This window comes from Chroicocephalus ridibundus, chromosome 1 (assembly GCF_963924245.1).
Source record: "Chroicocephalus ridibundus chromosome 1, bChrRid1.1, whole genome shotgun sequence".
In the NCBI taxonomy this organism is placed as follows: domain Eukaryota; kingdom Metazoa; phylum Chordata; class Aves; order Charadriiformes; family Laridae; genus Chroicocephalus; species Chroicocephalus ridibundus.
In genome coordinates, this window is record NC_086284.1 from 103,401,252 (window position 1) to 103,426,828 (window position 25,577).

The following is a 25,577-nucleotide window of genomic DNA, read 5'->3' on the forward strand; positions in this document are numbered from 1 at the left end:
ATAGGGATGCAACCCCTGCTACAACTAAGAATACGTGTGACGCAATTATGGACAAGCTCTCCAAAATAGCTTCACAAATATCTGTTCTGGTTTTTGGTTTGTTTTTTTTTCTCTATTTTTATTGAAACTTTGTACAGAAGTTTTAAACATTTCCATACAATACTTTTAGACAGGACAAAATGCCATGGTAAAGGAATGTAAACTGCAAGAAACACAGTCTGAAGTATCCAAATACTCTCTAATAAGAGTTTTAGTTTGAAGACTAATGCAGTAGGCAAAATAATATGCATACAGTATACAAAGAACAGTATACACAGGGCCAGCAATGCTAACTATGAAAATTTTGCATCAGATTTACTTCAAAGATTTATAGCAATATGATAATTCTATACACTAGACCAAAATTAATTTATCATACATCGTTTCTATGACAAAAAGCTTGTCATTATGGACAGTAGCAACTTACAATATAATTAAGCTGTATTAATCTCATCAACACTTCTAAATCTATATTCCTACTACAATATTTTTTTTTCAGTATATTGTCTTATAAGATCTTAACAGACCTTTAAATAACACTTTACCAAAAGAGACCTGGATCCATTATAGTGATCTTATCTACATGCCCATTTGGCTTATTTCAAAAAAAAAAAAAAAAAAAAAAAAAAAAACAAAAAAAAACAAAGGACAAGGAAAAAGGCAGGTTTCAAATGCTATATGATATCATTTGGTTTTGGTCTGAAATGTATTTTAGTTGAATAGTTAAAAAAAACAAAAAGGCAGTTCATTAACTGGTATTTTATATAAAATCTGCAGAAAAATACAACGGCAACAAAAAACAAAAATACTTCACAGATATCTGAAAAAACATTATATCAGAGATACAAGGTAAAGCAGCATCACTTTGACACTGTGCTTTAAAAATAAGAAGATGAATGAAGAGACTGCTCTAGTGATATTAGAAAATTTGCTTTCTTCTTGAAGAAGACTACTAACATTTTGCACAGCAACTATTTTTATAACCACCTCATTTAAAAACGTGTATTCATAGACACAGAGAATTGTCATATCATTACCATTTTTGCTCAAAGTGTCTGACTTTACACAGTGAAACTGATAATGCTAAGTGTCACCAGATGTCACTATACCATGAATTCAGTATTAGAACAGAAGTGAAGCAAATGCCTTTAAACCAACACCATAAAAGAAATAATAGAAAGTGTTTTGTAAACAAAACAAACCACTTTGCAAAAACAAGAGAGTTCAGAGATCTCACAGTGAAATCAGAAATCCTAATTATATATGTTTACATTCTAGGACTACTCTTTACCTTAGGCCAATTAAAGCACATTAAACCATTTAATTATATACAAACATTTTCTTAAAAAAAATTTAAAACATTGCACACAAGTCTGCTTTTTAACATCACAAAACAAGGTTAGTTTTATTTTCAAAACAATTACATTTAAGGGCACAGAACATACAGAATACCAAATTAACAGATGAGTATTTTTGCTTCGCTATACATGCTAAATCCAAAGATTTCCTCAAGAAAGCTAGAGCTTCGCAACTCTTAACTTCTTCCATGTATCCTGTTCTCTGAAAGGGAGCACCTCCCAACACCTCCTTTATCTTAGGATTTAAAAAAATATATATATAAAAAAAATAAAGCTGTACGTTTTAAAGTTGTAAGCATTTTCTGCTTTAAGTGTTCGCGCAGAGATCCTTTAGTGGCTCTGCCCGCTTCACTGTAACCTTGCGGGAAATCCTTTTCACTACTCAGTTACAGTACTCCCATGACTTGCATCAGAAGTCTCATGCTGGCCCTTCTGGGATTAGGGTGCAAAGGGGAACATGAAGTGGAGAAGTAGAAAATACACAAGCGGTATATTGAAGGCCATTTTAATTTCTTACAATCTCTCACCGTTTCCTTTCAGGTATGAGTAAAAGCTAACAGGAAAAAAATAACAAAACCAACAAAAAAAAACAATCCAAACTTTGGCAGAGAATAGCATCAAATCATTCATTTAAAAAAAAATTAAATAAGAATAGTCTCCCAGAACATACTATTAAGCTCTCAAGAAGCCTCTTTTTTTCTTTTTTTTTAAATTTTTTTCTTTTTTTAAAATAAAAAGCTTCTGAAGAAATGTCTGGGAAAAAATTCAAATATCTTAACAGAAAAAAATAAGTTAATGGAAGTAACAACAAAAAAAAAAAGGTGTCATTCCAAAATAACTTTTTCAAGACTGTCATTCTAAGCTCAAGGCAATAAATAAACCAATCGCTGCGAGACAGAAGCACGTGTCCTCCTGGATCTACACCTGCATGACTAGCCAGTCCCACCAAGGAGGAGGCCAGGCATTAACATTTATGGAACTGATTGACCATTGTAGGAGACACTTTTGTAGTTTTACCAGACCAAAAAGTTGGTGTTTAAACCAAAACATATTAACCTGGGTTAACACCTCTTCCACATAGATCACAATCAGATTAGCAAAGGCATGTTTACGCTATAAAAAAACCTCAAGCAAGTTCTTACACTAAGGTCCCTAACACAGGGTAACGTACTTGCTCACAAAGACAGTTTGCTTGAAGCTTTGTAACTTCCCCCCCCCCCCATAATAAAGGCCTTTAATTAAGTGGTTATATGCAGCAAAGAACATTAGCGTGTTCTGTGATGTCTAAGACATAAAAACAGAATACGACCAAAGAGGCCAGCATTAGGCAGAGAGTAGCATAGAAATACATTTTGAAGTGACTTAAAAAAAAAAAAAGCAGTGGAGAAATAATTTGCTTAAAAGCTTCTTCACGATAACAGGTCTAAAGACGGGGGGGAATGCAAAGCATTACTTTATTAAGATCCTGACTGACTGCCAATTACTGCTGTGATTAATGCAGCAACTTGTTAGTTTAGCAAAAGTGAGAATACATTAAGTGGGAGATGGGAGTATCTCAGATTCAACAGTCAAAGGCCGCCCCGTACATTTGCGAAGGATTACGACTCCCTGCCACACCGTGGATCTGACTGTAGTTACACTGCACAGGATACAGGCATCCTGTGTATTAACTCTTTAAACAGCACATGACTTAGGCTGGGGAAGAGAGGAGGTAAAACAAGCAGGGAAAAGCCGTTATAAGCAAACCACTCTTCAGGTGGCAGTAAGAGCCATGCCTTCAGTTTCATAAGCACATAAGGCACCCTGGGAAAAAAGCAAGCACAGATGAAGCAACGGCAGCCAAGCAAAAGGGTCCCTGAGCTTACCTGGCTTCACAGGTTCAGTGGCAATGCATTTGTTAATATTGAGAGCAAAGAGGACCGCCCTGGAAAATCCAAGTACCAGTCACTGATAGAAAGACATGCCAAGTTACTAAGGGACAGTGCCTGCTACACGAGTCTGTCTTTCCCTGTGCCAGATTAGGCATATTAGCCAGATCCCAGCCTTTTCAAGAAGATAGATATTGGTGGACTGAGACTTATCCTCACCCTCCACAAGTTGTTATTTTTCATCCCACTAGGATCAAATTTTGCCCTACTTTATTCTGCATAGAAACAATTAACTATGTTTTACATCTTCGTTATAGTACCGTCCTTCCCAGCTCAGCCCACTAATGATTTAACTTGAGATGCCATTAACACATTTCACATACTACAATTTTACCATTAAAAACGATTTAAAATATTATTCTCAAAGCCAGCCACACAAACTGTAAGAAAATGTATCTTGTCACACTGGTGCTAATATCAAGATTCAAGTATGGTAACTCCCCTCTTCTACATATATTGCAACACCGCTCCTACACTTGTTACTGTATTTCCAGTTAAGAGCAGTCCACTTTCCAGCAGCAACATCTAAACAAAGTGGCGAAAGGTGGGGCATCTTGGCCTCTGCTTAAAGTCTCGGAATGAACAGATTTGAAGACAACAAAATAAACAAACAGAAAAAGGAAAAAAAAAACCACACACAAAAATGGAAGTTGATAATTTTATCTGGAAATATGTATTATACATCATACTACTAAAAGGTATTTGGACGGCCTGCAGCTTACAGCACCACTGTACTGGAAATCAAACTTTCTCCAGCAGTCAAAGGCAGGATTAACCCAAATTTCCTCTCTACAGAACTGTTTCACCCGTAGGGCTTGGTTCTCGTTTATGTGCCAAGGAAACATTGCTGGACCCTTGAATCAATGCTGTTGGACTGTCAGCATGGTCCCTCAGACCGTTTTTGGCCTAGCCAGTTTGTGCTCTCCCAAACAAGTCCTGAGACGAGTTCGGGATCAAAAACAACTAGAGGAATTATTTTCATGGGAAGCCTGGATATGACCACTTTGGAGGGGAAAGGAGTTCACTATTACAAGTGCAGCCACACACTGTCAGCTGGCCTCTGTGTCCCAAAACAGGCCCTGACTTGGTTTAGCGTTAAGGGTGAGAGCACCCAGGATGGCAACATGTTCTCCTGCTTTACCAAGGGGGACGTGGAAGCGAGCTCTGCAACCTTTCAGTCTGCCAAGCTCCCACCAACCTGCTGCACAGACATGTCCTCCACACCTGGAAACTGTTCATCCCTGCCTTAGGCATCCATCCCTTGGGAGAAAAGAACCTCAGCATCTCAAGACCTACTGATCATCTGTGATCACCTGGGAAAAGTTTCGCTTTTTTTTCCTGAAGAATCTTAAGGGCAGACCTCAATTGCCGACACAGATTACAACTGCACACGCTCCTTATCTCCTGACACAGAATCCCTCGGGAGTCATTCCTTAAAAAAAAAAAAAAAAGTCTGACAGGGTGAAAGGGGAAGTGGGAAAAGACACAAGGCAAAAGGACTCTGAAAAATAAAGACCACTTCCACCTCTCTCCCCCACTCCCCCTTCCCTCTTGTCTTCCCACTTGTTTTTCTCCCCTTACAGACTTGCTACACAGCAATGGTGGGGCTGCAGAGTATTTCCTTCTAGATGTATACAGCAGAGGAGAAGAGTTATTTTTCAGTGCACTTACCAAACTGAAGACATGCAAAGTCTCACACGTCTCTTTCCCATGTGGTAGAGCCTACGTACATATTTTTCTCTAAAAAGAGGCTAATCCTAATTATGTCCTCAAGGTTTGGAGACTGAAGAGGGTGAACGTAACATATATACTCTTCTATTTCAATATACTACAAAACACAAATAAGGAGTATTTCCTTTTTTTCCTTCCCCCCCCCCCCTTCTCCTCCATTGCCAGTTTGTCATCTCCAGGGTTTGGTGGTGTGGGTTTTTTTTCCCTTTTTTTTTTTTTTTTTTTTAAATACAGCAACTTTTCAGTAATGGAATTTACAGTGGATAAAAATCAAAAAAAATAAAAACTTTCTTACAGAGAAAAAAAGACATAAAGCTACTAACAGCTATCGTGTTTTAAGCGCTACAAGACAAAATATATTCCTGTTGTTGCCATAAGAGAAATGAGAAACCGAAAAAAAACTAGAAGCATGAGCAAAATTAAAGAGTGCTAATTTGGCCAAGGTAATACAGCTGTTACAAAGAATGGCTACACAGCAATGTGCATCACAGCCCTACATTCAAAAAAAAAAAAAACAACCTTTCAACACAGCTTTAATCATTTAGATTTTACACATCGATAAATGATTACTCAGTTATCTTCACCTTAATGCTGACTGAGCTCTGTTACTGCCTGACTTCAAACACAGCCACCTGCCTGCCTTTGGTATATTTATACATGTATACACGGAAAAATAAAAGGTTAGTACTGAAAATGGAAAAAAAAAAACCGGACAAAAATGAAAAAAGAGAGAGACACCACATGACACTTCTGCCTTCAGCAGAGATAGGACAACATGTCTCAAATGGTCTCTAAATAGGCTAAAGTTGAGTTGATCTTACAATTATAGCGTAAACAATGCCTGGGTTGCAGTTGTGTTATTTGCAAAGAACAAAAAAAAAAAGCACTAAACAAACAAAATCTCCAGAGACCTGTACCAACTTCTGTATGTTTAGCCATACCCTTAAAAGTTCACTATTCACTCACAAAGAGAAATAGACAAACATGAATATTCCAAGCGAACAGACACAGACCAGTCCAGTATTTAGTAATAGTTTAACTTTTGGAGTCTCTTCCAGCATTTGTAAACAAACAGTCTCTTCCTCGATCTCCCGAACAGCTCTCTTGTTCATGTTTTTACTTTTAAAGCCACAGAACCAATCTATGAATTTCAAATGTCTCTCTCTATCATCAGTCTCTTCCTCGTGCTTTTTCTCCCCCATCAAAGCAGCTTGTCCGTTTGAATAACAATCAACTGGTGTCTCAACTTCAGAGTGACTCACAGAAATCACCGGGTTGCTGTCATCTCTGCAAGTAACCAGAAGATTGATATCCTCCGGCTTAATATTTTTAATATTTTCTTCAGATTTGCCATTTGGAATGATATGGTTAGTGTTTTCATTGCACTTGAGGATGCTCTTTTCTTGCACTTTGTACAGCTCCCCCTTTGCGGCGTTCTCTTTGATGTTCCTGTTTTTCACGGCCCAGAAAGTGGTCGTCCGAACCTGCTCCTTCGTAGGCGGAGGCGTGAGGAGGCTTACTACAAAGGTCACAATCCCAGTGATCCAGAACAGAGCTGTCGCAACATACATGTAATGGATGTTTTTGATAAAGCTTGGCCTAGTATCCGGCTGGTTACACTCCGGAGCGCGATAGATAAATGCCAGTATCAATCGTATCGCTCCAAGAACAAACCCGGCCATTCCACCATAGAAAGCCCCCTGCTCATTGCAACGCTTCCAAAAGATCCCCATAAGAAACAGAGCAGCCACTGGTGGGGTCAAATAGTCTGCTACCTCTTGAATATAAAGGTACATCTGACCACCTTGCATTTCTACAATTATGGGGACCCAGGCAATGCTTATAACTACCATGAACGCAACAAAGACTCTTCCTACAATCATCAGTTCTCTAGACGTCGCGCTCTTCCGAATGAGCTTGTAGACATCAAGTGTGAATATGGTGCTGGCACTGTTGAATATCGAGTCCAAGTCACTCATCAGTGCAGCGATCATCACGGCCATCATCAGTCCCCGCAGACCAACCGGCACAAGTTTCATCACCAAACGTGGGTAGGCAATGTTAGAGCATCCAGCTCTGCTCCCGCAGACTTGAAAACAGTGTTCTGGATTAATGCAGGCGATATCATCTGCAAACAGTATTCGTGAAATCATCCCTGGGACAACTATAATAAACATCGGCAGCAGCTTTAAGAAGCCTGCCATCAGAGTGGATCCTTTGGCATGAGCAATGTTTTTTGCAGCTAAAACTCTCTGAACTATGACTTGATCGGCACACCAGTACCAAACAGAAGCTGGGGTCTGTCCCAACAGAAATCCAGGCCAGGGAATATCTTCATCTGTTGGCTCGCGCAACATTTTAAGAGCATCAGGCTTTGGGTCGACATTGCAGGAATTGGTATTGGAAATGTTGTAGGTTAGCAAGATAGACGTAATATTTGGTGACGCTAACATGTACCTTCTTTTAACTTCTTCAAACCCACCAACCTCCGTAATACTTATGATCATAAGTGTGAGGGCACCAATAATCATAAGCAGAGCTTGAAGGGTGTCTGTGTAGATGACAGCCACAAGACCTCCAGTCACAGTCAACAGTGCAGTCATTCCAATAAGGAGGATAACTGACAAATAGAGGTTCCAACCTAGCGATTCTTGAATAAAAAGTGCCCCTGAATACAAGTCAACTGAGAGTTTGGTGAAGATATAAAGAATTAGAGACAATGCTGCAAAATATATTTGAATTCTATGCCCTCCAAAACGCTTGGACAAGTATTCAGGCATGGTGTATACTCCCGACCGGATGTAGACTGGGACGAAGACCCATCCTAAAAGCTGCAAAAGCATTAAGGCGTTGAATTCCCATGCACCTACTGCAAATCCACTCGCCGCTCCAGATCCTGCGAGCCCAATGAAATGTTCACTTCCAATATTGCTCACAAATAAAGATGCACCAATAGCTACCCAGGTCATAGAACGCCCTGCCAAAAAGTAGCCACTTACGGTGCTCCGATTGTATTTCCACATGGCAAAGAAACCTATGCACATTACAAGCACGAAGTACAGCGCCACAATGGCAATGTCTGCTGTTTCCAAAGAAGCCCTCATTTTTGTAAACAAAATGACTTCGCACAGCTGACGTCCACTTCTCGCCCCCCAGCAAACGTCTTTTAAGCAACACGTGAACCAGTTAACATATATCAACACTGTGGATCAAATTCTTTGTCCCTTGGTTTGCTGTCCTGATGCTGGTGGTTGTGGTACATTTACTTTCTCCGCTTCTCAAATGGAAATTTGGAACTTAGCACGCACTTTTAATCCACATTCCACAAGAGCATCAGCCTTAACTCAGTTGATGTAGGAGAAATTCTTAGTTGCAGCTAAGTTTAGTGAGGCCTACTGTACCAACCCTGCAAGGCAGCAAAGACAAAAGACAAAGATTGAATTAGAGAAGGATTTCATGAAGTAATGAGAAAAAATTTGAAGTCTAGCAAAACAATGACTGAACACCACAGATTTTTTCCCCCTTATATATCCTGCTTTATTTATGCAATCCATAATACACATAATTAAATATTTGTACAACTAAGTAGTAATGCCTACTGTAAACGTTAAAGTCGACTTTCAAGTACCTTAAGAGACGCAGCAATCCTAGAGTATTAAACGACCCAGATTCCCCAGAACAAGGCAAGGAACAGAAATACATTTTATTTTTCTTTAGTCTCTCACAACTCTACTTCTCAAGCCACTAAACAGGCCTTCCTTTTTCAAGCAATCTTAGGGGTGGTAGGGGAAAGCAACCACTAAGGAGTGTTAACCTGGCTAGTCATTTCCTCTATTGCTTTAGCACTGCACCCCACAAATCTTGATAGATCCTGACGTCACATGCACACACTTGAGACACCAGCTGACTGCTAGAGCTAAAAATCAAAGTGAAGTCACAACACTGTTTAGAAACAACATAAATTTAAGACCAGCTGGAGAACCATGTTATTCTGCAGGTTTTAGACAAGCTTGCACCTGTCTGGGGTACAGATGATCACAAGGTTACATTTTACTCTGAAAGCTCTTCCTACATCTCCCATGTAATCTAAGTGAAGAAAAATTCCCATTCAACCAAGTTACAAAAGCAAAACTATACTGGACATCGAGCTCTAGGGTAATTCTGTCTGCCATGTGCCTTTTGATACCCATACCCGCACTGTTTCAGGATTTTTTGGGAGCACTCTAGGCACAGGAGGGAGAACTGGATGGACTTTGGTAGCAATGTTACTAGGATGCCAGGAAGTGCTGTTCCCTGCACCATTCACTTGCATCCAAGCATGAAGAGGATCATGTTAACATCAGAGGCAGAAGGTTTTGAGGCAAAGCATATCCTGTCATTCTGTTCCCGAACCCCCCGTCACACTCAATTCTACCAAAGCACATCAGGAAACAGGCACTCATTTAGGCAAGCAGGGTTGAAGCGCTCAAAGTGGAGGGAAGGGGATAATAAAAAGACTTGCTGGAAGGGAGCTGGACAGGTGGGAAAGGAAGGGGCACCGAAGAGCTGCTCAGTGGCTCCTACCTCTGCCATGGAGGTAGGATGCTCCTATCTCCTATTTAATGCCCTGAGAGGCATCACTTACCTATACCCACCCAAAATCATTTAACGGGTTTAGAGAATGCTGGATGTAGATTCTGCTACTTCCTACACTAAACGGGCATAGCAAGGGAAAAGAAGATCAAAGCAAAGAACCAGGTTAGTCTAAAGATCAGAACACAAATCTTTAGTATTCAAGATGATTACGGAAGAGTAAGGAACAGGGTCTGGCTCTGTTCCTCTTTCCCACCCACTAGAAAAGGCACAAAAAACATTGGATCTTTGTTCTGACCATAAGGTTTACCAGCCTTAGAAGTCATAAGCATTGGCTTCAGGCATTCCCCAATCCACTTAATTTGCAGAAGTGTTCTGGCACTACACTGAAGCTCACATTTTCCTATCAATTCATCTATCATTAATACAAACACCCAGATAACATTCTAGTATTTGGGTGGTTGCCTGTTTAGCATTGCTGTAGCATATTCACTTTGCTTAAAAAAAAAGTAAATAAAAACATTAAAAATTCTCAGATAGACCATAACAAAAAATTTTATTAAGGTTGAAAATGCACACACTCCTCCCTCTGCCTTACTTTGTGCATCACGGAAGGCAGCAACAGTGCTGATGTAAGAATGTCCATTTCTCATTAAGGCAGATGTATTTTTAAGAAAAAGCCTATGCCAAACCACAGCTTCAGCCTTAAGGAGAAATTCACAATCACATTATTCGTACCAGCAGCTGTTTTTCATGAGTAGTTCAGAATCAAACAAGATAACAAGGGTTCCCCACCACCACCACAAACCCACAGGAGAATACAGATATTCATTCTGCTGGAGTTATAGCCAATGATGAGACTACAGAGACATGGCACAAAATGAACTGATTACAGTAGTGTGCTAAATTTATCATGCTCATAAGCCTCAATCCACAGATGTATGTGAAATTCTTCTACAGAAGAATTCATATTTATCCCCACCCGCAAATGCAGTGAAAGTTAAATAGTCTATTAGTTTAATCCGACACAAAATTATAAACACTTCAGATCATATGATGCCATCAGATACAAGTATAATGTACTATTCTTAGTTTTAAGCACTTCTCAGTAACACTTTAATAGTGCTACATTCAGCTAAATTTTCAAGTGAAACTACATTATAACATTTATACCAAAACTATAAATATTTTAAGGAAAGGGGAAGAAGATATTTTACTGAGACACAGTGAAAAGAGCTACTACTATACAGAAAATTAGAATAATGGGCAAGCTAAAGAAATAGTAATAAACAATTATTTTCCCTCTTCTGTTGTCCTGCTCTGTTGCTAAAATATGTTAGACTTGAACTTTAGTTCACCTCCCAACATCTTCCCTGTAGGTTAATCAATGACCTTGCAAAACTATACTGTACAGTAATATGCATAAATCACAGAAATATTTGTTAAAACTAGGTCTATTTGATACAAGAGGTACCCAGCTCATAGTATGACTATTACAAGCATGTTCAATCCCTCTGAGAGGTGTGTAAGTAGAAGATGCAGCTGCCCTTGAATAAATTGTGACATTTCTCAATTAGGATACTTGCCAAACTACTCTGGGCTCATTCTAATCAAAATAAACAATACGTGAAGTTTCTTGGGCATTTTACATTGGAAGGTACAGCCAGACCATGCATTTGAAATTATCAGCCTACAGAGACCTGAACCATCACCTTTGTAATCAACATCTGAATTTTGCAGGGTTCAGCTTACTTGAGCAGGAAGGTGGAAAGTTTTCAGTAGCCGGTACAAATTTGCTGCACTGTCACTAAATTACTGTACTAAAGTAGCTTCTTGTACCAGTTTCTTATTAGACCTAATTCTAAAATAACCCTGAAAGTTTTTTTCATTACGAAAATGAGACTCGTCCCTCTGAACTTTCAGCAAGTTATGACCTCAAGTCTTAAGAAGGACTTTTGAGACGCCCCATGCGAGTTTAATCTCAAGTTATTAGAACAGCACACATTGTGGCACTGACAAAAAAAATAAAAAAGAGACAGAAAGACAGCACTGCTGCCAAGGACTGTGAATTTTTTTCCCCCCTAAGGCTGTTTTCTGGCTGGATCATATCAAAGGCACAAAACAATGTGCTTCCCTCTTGTCTGAAGATAGAGGGCTACAGCTTTGGTGAAACAATGCATATGTCTCTCCAACAGGCAGCCTGTCCTTTCAAAAAAAAAAAAAAAAGTCTCAAGCAATTCCCTGAAGAGACATTAGATAATGTGAAGCAGATTTAGGGTGGGATTTTTAGGAGAAATTTGTATGATTGTTAAAGGAAAACTTTCTCCACAGTGCTTTTCTAATAAGATGGGTCTTCAAACATGCCAGAATCAAACTGCGCCAGCCCTAAAGCAACTATTTGTTTTCTGCTCAGTCTACTTCTCTTCTCAGTAGATGGGGAAGTTTCCCAGTTGACTTCCCTTTTCTCTTGCAGTTCAAGAATCAGTCCCAATGACCAACGTTTTAAGGGTTATTTGAGGATGCAGATGCCCAGGTCACACGGGAGCATCCACTGCTAACATTTGTTACCAAATTAAGTACATACTGAACTTTGTTCAAAGACTTCAAAGTAGTTTTGAGGTTCTTTCTTAGAAACAGTGTTTTTCTCCTCCACTCCCACCTTCTTCAAGCAGGGGTATGTTAACTCATACCAGTAACCTTTTACCTACTGAACAGCTCGCATGAAAGAAACGTACTTAGATTGCTGGGTTCAACACCTACATGGCAAGCATTAACAATCTCTCTCCCCAAAAAAAAAAAAAAGAACGAATAAGAGTCTCATGCCTTGAGCGGGCCTGTACAACATTCAACCCCTTGAGCGTGCTGTCTGGCCTGCTCACACTGCAGGCTACCTGCTATGGACACACAAGTGAGTTCCTACCTGTCCACTGCTCCACAGTAAACACAATGTTGGCTGAGGTAGCCTATCTCTCAGAAAAAAAAAAAAAAAAGGAGGAAAGAGCTTCATTCCATTTATTGCAGCACTCTAGAACACAAAAAAAAAGAAGCAGCACAAATGTTCTTCATAGAATAACTGATACACAGCAACTTATCTTTATGTATTACATGCCCTTGAGAAAGCAGGGGCTATCCTTGCCATCTGCTCAACAGAGCCTAAATATCCATGACCGCAGTTTCAGGACTCTCCTTCATAAGCCAGGAGATGGGGCAGAGGAGCCGGGCAGGAATCCCACCTGAGACAAACAGGTACATCGTTGGCAGCAGGAAAGCTCGGAGGCAGAAGGTGACCTGTAGCATCTAATAAATAACTTCAGTTAAGGCCTGGGCTGGCATTCCCAGCAGCTAAACAGGCTGTAGTAAGAGAGTACCACATTCACAAGTTACCTGAACCAGCAGCGACCTGACTAACCTGTTTGCCACATGTGCTCTGCTGCCCCAAAGTAGTACCGCATCAACACTTCTGCCGGCCTTGGAGAACACAGGTGCCGCAGAGGCAACTCTATAATCATCACTACCACAAAAGTCCAATTGAGGTGCAAGGTTCAAGTCAGTCACTCAAAGGAGTTGTTATGAACACATAATGCATTTTTTTTTGTCTGGGGTTTCAGGAATCGATCCAGTTCTGGTCTTCATTTTACTGCTGCATCAGAAAGAGAAGCTTGCTCCGCAATACATTCTTCTCGATTCTTTTCTAAAGGACTGCTGAAGGAGACACGAGAAAAATAAGTAACCTCACAGCATGCAGTTCAGCAGAAGAAACAGAGAACTACGCTGCATTTGCTAGTCAGAAGTGTAATGCTACTGTGGACTATTACAGAACCAGTAACTAGAGAACTGAAGGCCAACTGAAGCTGAAGGGCACTGTGAATGACAGTGTTAGAGAGGCAGATCAATTTAGTTGTGTTTTTGATCATTCTTCCCCCCAATACCAAGTGTATATCCCTATACAACCTATCAAGTCACTGACTGGGGGGGGGTGGGAAAGGGGCAGGGAGGTGCAATGGGAAGAGCAGAAGAAAGAGGATGCAGTTTATTGCAGTGCTCATTCAGCACCCTGTAAACACAACAGAAGCTACAGTACTGCTGAACTGCAAAGCAAGAGGAAGGTCGCTTATTTCCCCGAAACCCACATCATCATCAGCGCCTCAGCAAGCCACTTTGTGCCACTGCCTGTGGCATTCGCATTTGGATGGTTTCTCTCCCCATGACTCAGTCCCCAGCGCTCTGTCAGGAAGAGCAGATTATTTGCTTCGATGTTCTTCTGAAAATTGCTAACAGCTTGGGGTGGGGGGGAGGGGGAGTGGACAACAACAGAAGGGAAGAGGTATAAAGTTCCTTTTTATTTGTCAAAATAGATACCAGAAAGGACCACCTCCTCTGTGCCTACCTAGGCATACTGTAGTCATCTTGCTCAGTTCTTAAGAAAGACTAGCTCATCAGTTTGAGTTAAACTGGCTGCTAGTCTAAAGAAAATAACGTAGGTAAGTACTTCCTTTTTCCCTCCTCAGCTCAAAGAGCAGGGTGATGTTTACATGGGCAACAGATGTTATCTGGGTTCTCTGAAGAGAGGGGCAAGTACAGCTGCTGCTCAGCACCACAGAGTAACTGGGCCACTCTTCCCTGGCAAATGAACTGAACCATTCCTGCCTCTTCCATAACTCAAGGGGATGTCTATCAGAGGCTCAAATGTGCAAAGACAGGTTCTCACGACAAGCAGCTCCATCCCTCAGCAAGGAAATGATGTTTTTCTTTGAAACTGCAGACAGATGACATTCTTCCTTCTACACAGGAACTGGAAGCAGAAGAGGAAGGAGGGTACTGAGAAGGCACGTGGTCAACAGTAACTAAGAGCACAATAGGGCAAAGAGGGAAAGCAAGCCATTTTAATGGAGGTGGGACACGGTGTCTCCTCCAAGAGATGGCAAAAATTAGAAGATTCTGGCATCACGCAGCATCGGGCAGAATTTTTCCTGCCAGGTAAGTGTGTCAAGACGTCAGCTGACATACTAAGTTGGAAGCTGCAGAGGGACACAGCCTGAAGACTCAAATTCTTTTTTGTGGCAACCTAAAGTTCAGAAGCACAAACATTTTCACCACTGCTGGCAAGTACTATTTACTGAAGTTAGTCTGATGAAGTTCTTAGTCGCTACAAGCAACAGTAAGAGAATCGGTAAAACAAAGCATAATAAACATGCATGTACTTGATTTCTATAGAGGATCTGGGACCACATAATCAAGTTTTCTGGACATAGAGGACAAATTTTATCACTCTATTAGAAGCACACCGTCAGGAAGTGTTGTAAAATCTCCACCACTACTGAAGATGACCCTTTTCTTTAACTGAAAGGTATAAAGATGTGATCCAGTTGGTGGTTATCACCATTCACTAGTAACTGATGTAACTGGCATACTCCTACCCTAGAAGAACGTGCTGGTTCTCCCCATTTGAAGAGGATCTTGGCTAGGAGACTACAGACTTCAGAAGTTACTTGGGGAAGGAGAAAGGAGTAGTGTAATTGTCAGTGACCATGCAACTGGGGAAAACACTAGGGAGAAATTCTTCCTAGAATCTCTAGGGGTAAGAAAAAAAATAAAACCAGACTCGTTGAGCTTATTTAGGACTTCCCCAAGTTCCCATCACATTTATGGCTGCCCACAATCTTTCCAAGAACATAAAGCATCATAAGTTTTACTGAAAGGTGAGACAGAAGTTTCCAGGCCATACATAATCCTAGAATTTAAGTTTGAGGCCCTCCAAGCTTTGTACTCTCCCAGGTGCTCTTGTGAGATTTCTGATACTTCTTAGGGATTTTAAGACACTAAAACAAAGCTTAAATAAAGTTATCTTAGATATAAAACAAGTAGTGCTATTCTACATCAAGCTTTGTAATTACCTATATTAACAGCTACCAAACATTGATTTCTTTTTTTACTAGTCTGAAACACACACACCTCAACTCCACCGAACCCCTACCCCTCCCATATCCATGCTCTGTATGTACCTTTGCTTTTAATTATTATTCCTTAGATGTCTGCACAACTGAAGCACAAAGACTGGCTTGCAAGTGGACAAACCAGAATTAAACAAATATGTGAGAAATAGCAGAAAAATAGTCCCTATGTAGTTCCTCACATTCATATTTCTAGGGTTCATGACCCTTCCTTTACACCACCTGCTTGTTTCCCTCCCCTCATCCCATCAGGAGTGATGCATTTCTGCAGTACCTCATTTCCAGCACCAGTATCTGCACTAGTGCTCCCACAGTACAGGTCCTTCATTTACACAGATCTTGCCTTATTTTCCATACTTTTACTTCCCATCTTTCCTGTCCCACTTCTCCGTAACTAGTTATATTTTGCCCATGTGTCCTCCCTTTTGTTTTTCACCCCTTTCACCTTCTAATCAGCTCTTCTACAGATTGCACACCCGACATATTCCTGCTGGTGCACTGGGCAGGCGGTTTTGAAGGGAACAACCTGATGCCCAGTGGTTTCTGCTGCCCTTGGATAAGCAGCACAGAGGCTGGTATACGCAGCTCTATCAATCAAGTGCTTCCACCTAAGTAACTCTTACATTGCCACAGACTTGTAGCACAGGAGGTCTGGGCAGCTGTGGCTCAAAGAATTAGCAGCCTGCTCTGGCTGGAATCTGACAAAAGGCAAAGTTACTTGATCAATAACCAAGAACCACCAAAGTCATTTTTGGGTGGAAATTGCCAGCATTATGGCTCTGGAACAAGGCAATTGGAGAAATCAGCTCCTGATAGAACATGTGAAGAAAGAAAGAACTTCCATTATTACAAAATATGGTATGTACGATGTATTAGAAGAAAGCAAACATATACACACTTTCATACTTGAAATAACTTAACAGCTTATTCTAAGTGATAGAATGGACACCTTTAAAAGAGTTGGTCACTTTTGAGGGTTTTTACACCAACCGAGAGTAATAATGCTATTTTAATCACAACAGGTTCTCCTTTCTTCTTTTTTCAACAGTCAAAGGATAGACAATCTGCTCTTATGCTGAAGTTGTACAAGCATTTCCCTCTTTATATACATGATGCAGACACATGTATACGTACACACAGTGAACAAATGAGAAGGGATACACAGTCAAGAGAGAAGAGCACATTGCTAAGTCAGTAACAGGGGCGAAGAGCAGAAGTCATATCTTAAAGGTTAAGCCGCCATTCCCAGCCACTGAAGAGGGGATAGCCAAATCCCACTGAGGTCTGCCAGTCTCAGCATGGACACAAGGGCCTGCCCACAGTCCTGCAGCTCTACAGCTTAGGGAACTAGAGTGGCCAAGTTAACCAGGGCATCCCATTACATACACTCACTCAAGCACATCACTCGATACACTGCAGAAGCCTGTGCAAACCAAGAGGCTTTCGAGTCCCTTACTCTTGCCATCAACTTAGTACTCGCTTTGGACGACTTTACCAAATCCACCTAGCTAACAACTATCTGCTATGAAAAAAGCTTAAACTCTTCTGTAAAAGAGAATAATCCCCTACCTCCCCCCACACCCAAGCCAGGCACATATCCCACACTTGGCAGAAACTCGGAAGAGGACCACTCCTAAATCTTCAGATTGAAAAGTTGTTACTCTTATGGAAACGCTTAAGGCAGAAAAAGAAAGGCTGACTCCTATAGGAGAGACAATGCTAGATCTTATAGTTTTCTAATCTTGCCTTTTAGTTTCAACTCTTTGGTCTTTGTTCCAGCACCACCCCCAACACAAGGGTCCTTCCCTGCTAGGCAGAATACTGTGAAGAACAGCCTGTTTCAATACACTAAAAAAGTCAAAGGAAATAGAGGAAACCTTTTGCGTAATCTTAACCTGCTAAGTAGGGGAGGGAGGCAGGGAAGATGTACAATTCAAATGTAAGAACAGGTAGGTTCACCAGAAAGGGAAGAAAATAAAACCAGTATCTGCCTGCTTACTGCCCTCTTCATTCTTCCCTCCTTCTTCCTAGCAACTAAGATATCAAAAGCCCAGCTGCTGCAGCTGCCTCCACAGCAATTAAGTGTAATAGTCAAGATGTCGAGCAACACTGCTGCCCATTACTTTGGCTTTCCTAAAACAGCCAGCGATCCCCACAGCAGGCAGGGAATTTTTGAAACATGGCAACCCACTCCAAAGGCAACAAAAACACACCAAAGGCAAGTTATGTTGCGCAAACATGCCAGTCAAACTGAGAGCTCAGATTCACTCCAGTATTGCAGAGGTGGGTGGAATGGTCCCCTAGTCCGAGTATTTGCTGAAACAAGGTAATTAGGTTTCAGAAGAGTATGCTGCTAATAAAATATTGATGTGCTTCCTCATTTTAAGTAAAATAATATAAAGTACTTTCAAACTGTCCATTCACTTCAGTTCCAGTTACAAAGCTCTTTTGTCGAAGACAGGTGTCCCAGCTCGCAAGAGTCAAGCAGCAGCAAGAGCAGCATGGGAATACCGCCACCTCCTCTGTCTGTCCTAGGCTCCCCAAGCTGCCAATTTTCCTTGGAGGGTGTCTCGCATTGCCGCCCTGTGGTCAGTCTGCAAAACAGCATCAGAGCAATAGGAAGCCATTTCCAGCTCTTCCTTCCCTTTCCCCCCAACTTCCTTCCCCGGGCTCTCAAGGGAGTTTTGGAGGGACAAGAGGGGTAGGAAAAGGAAGCCTCCCTGAAGAGCTCTCCTTTCTCCAGCAAGCCACAACTCCTGCTAACTCACTAGCGGGCCACTACCCTTTCCTGCTGAAGGTCCTGCTCTGCCATAATCCCTCTCGCTGAAAGCCGAAGATGACTCTCCTGGGAGAACATTAGAAATAATCAGGAATTCATCTTTTGCTATGAATAGTAAAGTTTAGAGCATGAACAGCTGTGTCTTCATTTTGCACCTCTACCTTCACCACAACTGCAGTCTTTGACTCGACGTCTAAAACACGTCATTTACCTACATCTGTACACTACTGATAACAAGTCTGACATCAAACTCCCCAAGCTCACCGTACTATTTGTTATTTGCATGTTGGAGTGTAGAAAGCCACATACATGGGCAAAATTCATTATTTCCACCCTAAGTTCAGTCATTTCACTGGCCTCATACCTTACTTTTCCCAAAGCATCTCCTCTGTACACTCACGCACAAGAGTAACACGAGTCCAAGTCCCTCACTGTGGTTACGCTTCAAACATGGCGATGCCACAGAGAAGTAGGTTTTTGTTTATTTTGGCGGTTCTTTTGGGGTTTTTTGTTATTGTTTTCCTAAGAGAAACTGACTGGGATCTCTGCTGCTCAAGGACTCTGTCCACAGGCAATTTACAAATACAGTATTTCTAGTGCAAGTCAATTACCTGATCATACATTACCTACAAAACAGGACAGAGAATGACTGCTCAGCTTTGACTTCAGAAGGAAGTCAGGAACTTTTGTGAAAAGTACATGCAGACAACTGCTGATAAAGTCTGAAAGTAAAAGTTTTCCCCCTTGCCCATCCACTCCCTCCCTCCCCCCAAGATCTTGGGTGTTGCATTTTTAAGACACAAAATGAAAGCTGAAGAGGCTCTGAGGAGGTCTGCCAGGAAGCAAGGGGACATGGGAGCACCAACCAGGACTGAGGGGTCATGCTCGCCCTGTAACCATGTCCAGGCTAGCTGGAGAGGGAGGAGACCAGCTGCACAACCGAGTCCATGGTTCACAACAGAAGCCACATGCAAGAAAAGAACGAGGAGGGATCCCTGACTTGATCACAAGCAGTGCTAGGGAGTAACAGAGTTTAAAGCAACAAAAATGAATCTGAGGGATTTATTCTGCCTAGATCTATGAAAATGCCAACTTAACTATTAAAAATAATTGTGGGTGGGGAGAAACCCACAGAATCATGAAGTTTGCCTTCAAAGAGAGCCATGAAAGTCTACAGGACTGTAGCTTTGAGAAGGTTTGCACTGAAGCTGCCACGGAGCTCACAGGAGTTAATGACAGCCTTAAAGCACAAGAAAGCCAGGCGGCAGGGGCGCTTTTTTTTTTTTTCTTGGCAAGGCAGGGGAGCTGTCAGAGATGAGAAGGATGCCACAGACAACAAGAGAAGATTCAGCACTTGCTCAGGTCTCAGACTAAAGCAGGCACCGGAGCATGCAGCCACCACACAGATGGACTGACACTGCAAGACAGTGAACACCTGTCCAGGGCAGCTTCATCAGGAAGCACTAGTGTTAAGAAGCAAAATAATTTATTCAGGACCGTATATGATCTCTCCAACTTCTACAGGAAGGAGTTATGTAGTCACTCCATTATTTCAGACTGTTTTATTAGCCCCATACTCAGATGTCCATGTTTTGACTAATTTAAGTTATTATTACAGTCAAGATTGTGCACCGCTATGGGGGTCATTAGAGCAAACCCTTTGCCAGGATTCAGCAGGACCACATAGCATATAACCACTACAGAAATTTTTTTCAAGTGTTCTCATTACAAAAGAAAGGCAGCAGCAAGATACTGGAACTCAAAAAAAGCACACAGGTCTGGTGTACTGTCAACACAAACAAAAACTCAGCATCTAGAGACAGACTCTCTAAATTTTAGAGTTACAACAAGGGTAGGTTATAAACAGCAGTGCACCTGAATCAAAACTTAAGTGTTTTAACATAATCACAGAGCTAATAAAATCCTTAAGATACACCTATTAGGAAAGAATATACTAGAGAGTCAAACTTCAAAGAGGAAAAGGTTGCAGATGTTAAATCTAAAGTGCATTGATGCTCATTAGAAGCATCTTACAGCTAAAAGCTTATCCCTGCGTCTCTGTGCTCACATCCTAGGAACCAAAGATCCTTTCCACCAGACAGCACTCCATGGCATCCTTTCAGAATAGTCAATTTATTCGTGTCTCAGTGTTATGTCAGATTTGCTATGCTTTCTGTCCTGCTCTGCATTCATAGTGCCTGCACAGCATAATGCAACTCCCACATTAACAGCATGTATACATAAAAAGCATCTCATCACTTTACCTATGGCTTATACACTGATGGGGAGGGTTGTGGGAAAAATAAATAAATAAATAAAAATCACATGTTGACAACCCAAGTCCAGAAGCAGTGTGTTTTGTCAGAGCAAATGCTGCTCTGTGAGGTGGTGCAGCAATGTCACCAGATTTTTTTCCCTGTTGCCATATTTCTCCACTAGAGGACTCACCTGAGAAGTCTACTACAGCTTCCGCAGTTAAGCCAAGTCAAAAAAAAAAAAAGCCAACCCTGACATGTGGATGGTACATGTAAAATGAATGGAAATGTACTAGTATATGCGGCACATGTAATACATGAAAACATGCTCCCGTAACTACAAAAGAAACACAGCAATGCTATTTAGCTTCCTGCTAGTCTATGACAAATATACATGATCATTTAAATGAAGGTTAAATGCAAGAGCAAGCATGTCCACACTGGGTCAGATCACAAGGGTTACAGCCTAGCAGACGTGCTGCTACATTCCAAGACCAGCACTGCATATTAAGCTGGAAAGTAGCAGATAAACAAAGGCTATAGAAGGTACTAGAGAAGGGCCAGTATCAACTATTATTTTCCAAATAAAGGGTCCCACCTACACAGAGATGTTTCTATTTTATTATTATTTTTACGCACAAGTACGCGCACACCCCCCCACTGATTAAGCCCTTGTAAAATAGAAAGAGCATCATATAACCTCACTCACGCCACGGCTTATCATCACGCCGCCAAAAACAGCGGCAACGGCTAGCAACCCTTCCCGTGGGTGATACGGCCAGCCGTATCAGCAGAGCTCAACTGGTGTTAGCAACGGCAGGGGAAGAAAGTAATTAAAGAATATATATTCTTGCGACTTCCCTGGTAGAGAGGGGGGCCTGCAAGGCAGGGGAGCTGGCACCCCGGGAGGGAGAGGAAGCTTGCCGAAGCCAGTCCTTGCTTTCCCCTGCCAGGGCTCACCCCAAGGCCTCCCAGAGGCGAGGGGACCTAGACTGGTGGTTGCTGCGACCTAGCAAGGTACCCAGCCAAGACACAGCAGGTGCTGGGGAGGGGGGTGTGGGGTGGAGTGTGAAGCACATGGCGATGCAAAGCGCTGGTGCTGCGGAGGAAGAGAGGCACCAATGTACAGGGGCAAGGAAAGGGCTAAGTTCACTTGCACCAGGCAAGGGGTGGGGAAGGGGTGGCGGGGGGCGGTAAGAAAAGGAAAAACGCATCTATTTCGCTAAGTGTGGGATCTGCTTACCTGCGGAACGAAGGGGAGTGGGGGGAGGGGGGGGGGAGTGGAGGGGACTGCGGCTCCAGGGGAGCAACTAAGCAAACTCTCCAAAGGAGCAGAGGAGGGAAAGAAAGAAAGAAAAAAAGAAAAAGAAACGAGTAAGGGGAGAGACGGCAGAGAGAGGCACGGGGGAGAGCCTGAAGCACGCTGCGCAACCCCGCTGCCCGGCGCGGCGGGGAGGGCGGGCAGGGCTCGCCCCCAGGGGAAGGGGCCGGCCGGGGCGTGCGGCGGCCAGCACACGGCGAGGGGAAAGCGAGGAGGGGGCACCAAAGGCTGAAGGTAGGGGTCTGTCAGGTCCCACCTGGCTCCCTCCCTCCCGTCTCCCCTCCCACACTCACCCTCTGCATGGCTTTCAGGATCAAAGCCAGTTCATAGCGGGGCATCTTAGAGCTCGGCTGTGGCGGGAAGAGCAGGGATGCGGCGGGGCAGAGGGTGGGGAGAAGGGGGCGGCGATGCCGGAGAGAAGTGGGGAGGGGGGAATGACCGAAGGAAGAAGAGTGCGTCCCCGGCGGTGCTGGCTGCGGCTCCTGCCCGCGCTGCTCCCGGGCTGCACAGACACCCAGGCGGGCGGGCGGACGGCGCGGCTTAAAGGGCGCCGGCAGCTGCGCAGGCTCGGCCGCGCCGCCCCCTGCCCGCCACAAGCGCCGCCTCCGCCGCGCACACGCCTGCCCGCCGGGGGGCCGCCGCCCGCCTGGGGGCTGCCCCACCGCCCCGCCCCGGCCCGGGGAGAGGGTGGGGGGGGAAGGAGGGCAGCGGTAGGGGGATGCCCGCCGCCGGGGAGCGGGCCCAGGCCGGGCGGGCCGAGCCGCGGGCGCCGCCTCCCCCCCCCACCCCAACCCTGCGGCGGCTCAGGGCCTGCGCCCGCCTTCCTCCTTCCCGCCGCCGCCGCGGCGGCCGTGGCTGCTGCAGGGAGTGGAAATTTCCACTGAGTCCGCCCCCTCGCTCCCCCCCCCCCCCGCTCACACACACACACACACACCACCCGAGACCGCACACGGCGCGGGGGGGCGGCCTGCGCCTGGCTGCCAGCCGCCCACGGCAGCGGCCCTCGTCCTCACGCACCTGGGTGGGCCGGCGCCGGCAGCGGGCGGCAGGGCAAGGCCGCACGTGTGGGGCACCCCCTGGGCTCTTCCAGAACCTTCCAGGGCCCTTGGGGGGTCTCTGCGCCTGTCGGCCAGAGCGCAGGTGGATGGGACCCAGCCACAGCACGATGGGTGTGGGCACCCGAGGGGCAGGAGGGTTGGAGGGACCGTGGCACAACTGGAAGATGGCCGGCCTTGATGCTGGGGTGCTGCTGGCGAGGGAGCTTCTGGGCAAACGTTTGCCAGCCAGCGGGTGCTCCGGGCACAGCCTTGGTGTTGTACTTGCCAGGCGCCCATCAAGGTCAGTGACACTGATACCCTCTGTCAGCAGCACATCCGACACCGGCGGCCAGCCGGAGCTGTGATGGGAGCCTACAGCCACCTGCATCCACCAAAGAGGGGTGTTGGGAGAGCCTGGTGTACGTCAGGTCTGTTTGGGCAGTATTTATTTATTCCACAGGAGAGACACATCCCTCCAGGGGTACCCCCTTCCCTCACATGTACATCAGAGTCACCAATATATGGGGTGGCTTTAAAGAGAGCCGAGCTCACACCAAGTTTGTACCCAAGGTGTTGAAGCCCTCGTCGCTTGGCCCTGTCTGCCCTCAGAAAAAAGGGAGGCAGGGGAGGAGAGAGCAGCGCCACCGTGTTCTGGCTCAAGGGGCAGTAGGAAGGAAGGCAAATCTTGAGAGTAAAAAAAACTTTAAATCTAGGAAATCTCAAGCCTGCCCCATCAAGAGAGGCCTCAGCTTCTCACCTAGGAACCCCAGCCATGCCCTGCCCCACCACCAAGTGAGGTCATTTGGGTTTTGCTCTGCTTGCATGGCGGGTAATAGCGTAGTTGGCGAAACGCATCCCAGGTGCAGGTATCGCAAACTGAAAACTTCTCCCAGCACTTTCTACCCTACCTTGCAGCACAGCCAGCACCGGCAGCGCTCTGGGCCCTCCTCATCCAAAGCAGATGTGAGTTCTAGGTAGTTCCCTGCATGGTACTGTGCCCTGCAGGCACAACAAAGCCCAGGTGGGTGCTAGGAGCCGTTTTGTGCACTGCTACAAGTTATCAGGATGAATTGCCTATGCAGGGGTGTTTACACATATTCCCAAACTCCCAACCCCCCCAGTGCTTAGGCAGAAGTTGCCAGGCAGCTAACAGGTTTAATTTACGGCCTGTTGGTGCTTACCATGTACAAGCCCTCCCTGAGTTACGTTGCTTGCTTTTTTTTTTCAGTACGGTGTTGGCTGCCCCGCGCTTATTTCTTGTTCTGAGCAGGTGCCTGGTCAGTTCCAGAGGAAATCCAGGGAGTTTGTAAGTGATGGTGGTGCCCAATGGAGGTGAGAATGCCCGGGCATCCCTGTCGTACACACACACCATCGGACTGCCATTCCCACCCCCCTGGTGCTCCCTGCCAGTGGTGGCAGCAGTCACATGGAAGCCACACTGGTCTCTTCCCACAACATGAAACCCCTACGCCCTGCAGCTCTACCAACGCTCTACCTGCTTAAAACGCTCCTCTGCCAGAAGGAAGGAAACACGTTCAATCCCTGTTCATGAAGTCTTTCTCACCCAGAACTTTATGCAAATCCCCAAGTCTATATACTGAAATATCTAGTGCTGCTTTCAAATGCCAATATTTGATTCTCAGTTGGATATACATTTATATTCACTGTTCATACTCACTGCTAACCACATTCCACATGCAAGCCCCGCGAATACAATGTGTATGTGGCCAACAAACCCTCTCCCCTCTTTTTTGTGAATCCCACCCACACCCGTGCTTCCACGCTGCATCTCAAGACCCCGCAAACATAAGACTGAAGCCTGAGTCTGCTTTTATGTGCGCCTGGGATTTATTCACGCATGCAGAAACACTTGTGCCTGGGACCTAAGGCATGCCTATATATATTTGCTGAATGAGATGTGTATGCTTGAGGGTCTTTCGTGCATGTTAGCAATACAGGTAGAGTGACTATATCTGTCTGTGTCTGCATGCCACGCAACGTATGGGCATCTGGTCTCACGCGTCGTGCCTACGTATAGCTATGTGCACACTTGTTCGCGGACCGACCACTGCATGCACCTGCGACGGCCCGTATCTTTGTGGGAATTTCTTACACTTTCTGACATTCACACTACCGGTGTAGCATGTCCACCAGGTATGAGCTACCTTGAATCTCACAAGTTTGTTTTTTCCTCAAAGCGCTAACCACAAGTATCCAAAGACCGTAGGAAACTCTCATTTAATATTTAAAAGCACACAGTTATAGAGGGAGGTCTGAAAAACGTGTAGTAGCCATGCTCTAAATACTCAGTAAGGAAATACAACCGCCCCCCAATATAGGTGGGGTTTTTTTAAGTAACAAGTGTAAACTTTTGACTTTTGAGAGGCTCAAGTCATGACTTTTTCATGCTGGAGGCTGGTCATGCTACAAAGCAAACCATACTCTCTGCATCTTAGTGTTTTTCACATCCATCCCTATGCCAGAGAGCAGCACAGAGAGCACTAATGAATAACGTCACTATTTCTAATAAAGCACAAGCTAAAAATATGTCCTCATGCATTCTATATGCATATGTAAATACAGAACCTATTCTGTGAAAAAGCTCT

The 25,577-nt window shown here is 44.0% G+C and overlaps 2 protein-coding genes and 1 long non-coding RNA gene across 3 annotated transcripts in view; 1 reads left to right on the forward strand and 2 right to left on the reverse strand.

Annotated features, from left to right (window-relative positions):
- MRPS6 (mitochondrial ribosomal protein S6) overlaps nt 1-22,363 on the reverse strand; it is a 46,207-nt gene extending 23,844 nt beyond the window's left edge. Inside the window, exon 1 of the mRNA XM_063346051.1 lies at nt 22,228-22,363. Coding sequence (XP_063202121.1) covers nt 22,228-22,272 — 45 coding nt within the window. The 5' untranslated portion in view covers nt 22,273-22,363. The remainder of the gene's footprint in view (nt 1-22,227) is intronic.
- On the reverse strand, nt 645-22,365 carry SLC5A3 (solute carrier family 5 member 3). Its single transcript, XM_063346038.1, has 2 exons — nt 22,228-22,365; nt 645-8,462 (listed from the first exon to the last, which is right to left on the reverse strand). Exon 2 carries the CDS (start codon nt 8,158-8,160, stop codon nt 6,019-6,021), a length of 2,142 nt encoding a protein of 713 aa, XP_063202108.1. The 5' UTR covers nt 8,161-8,462; nt 22,228-22,365; the 3' UTR covers nt 645-6,018.
- Nucleotides 18,210-24,782, forward strand: LOC134520537 (uncharacterized). The gene is made up of 3 exons (XR_010072455.1): nt 18,210-22,168; nt 23,303-23,399; nt 24,200-24,782. It is a non-coding gene; the product is annotated as an uncharacterized LOC134520537 (long non-coding RNA).
- The last annotated feature ends 795 nt before the right edge of the window (nt 24,783-25,577 follow it).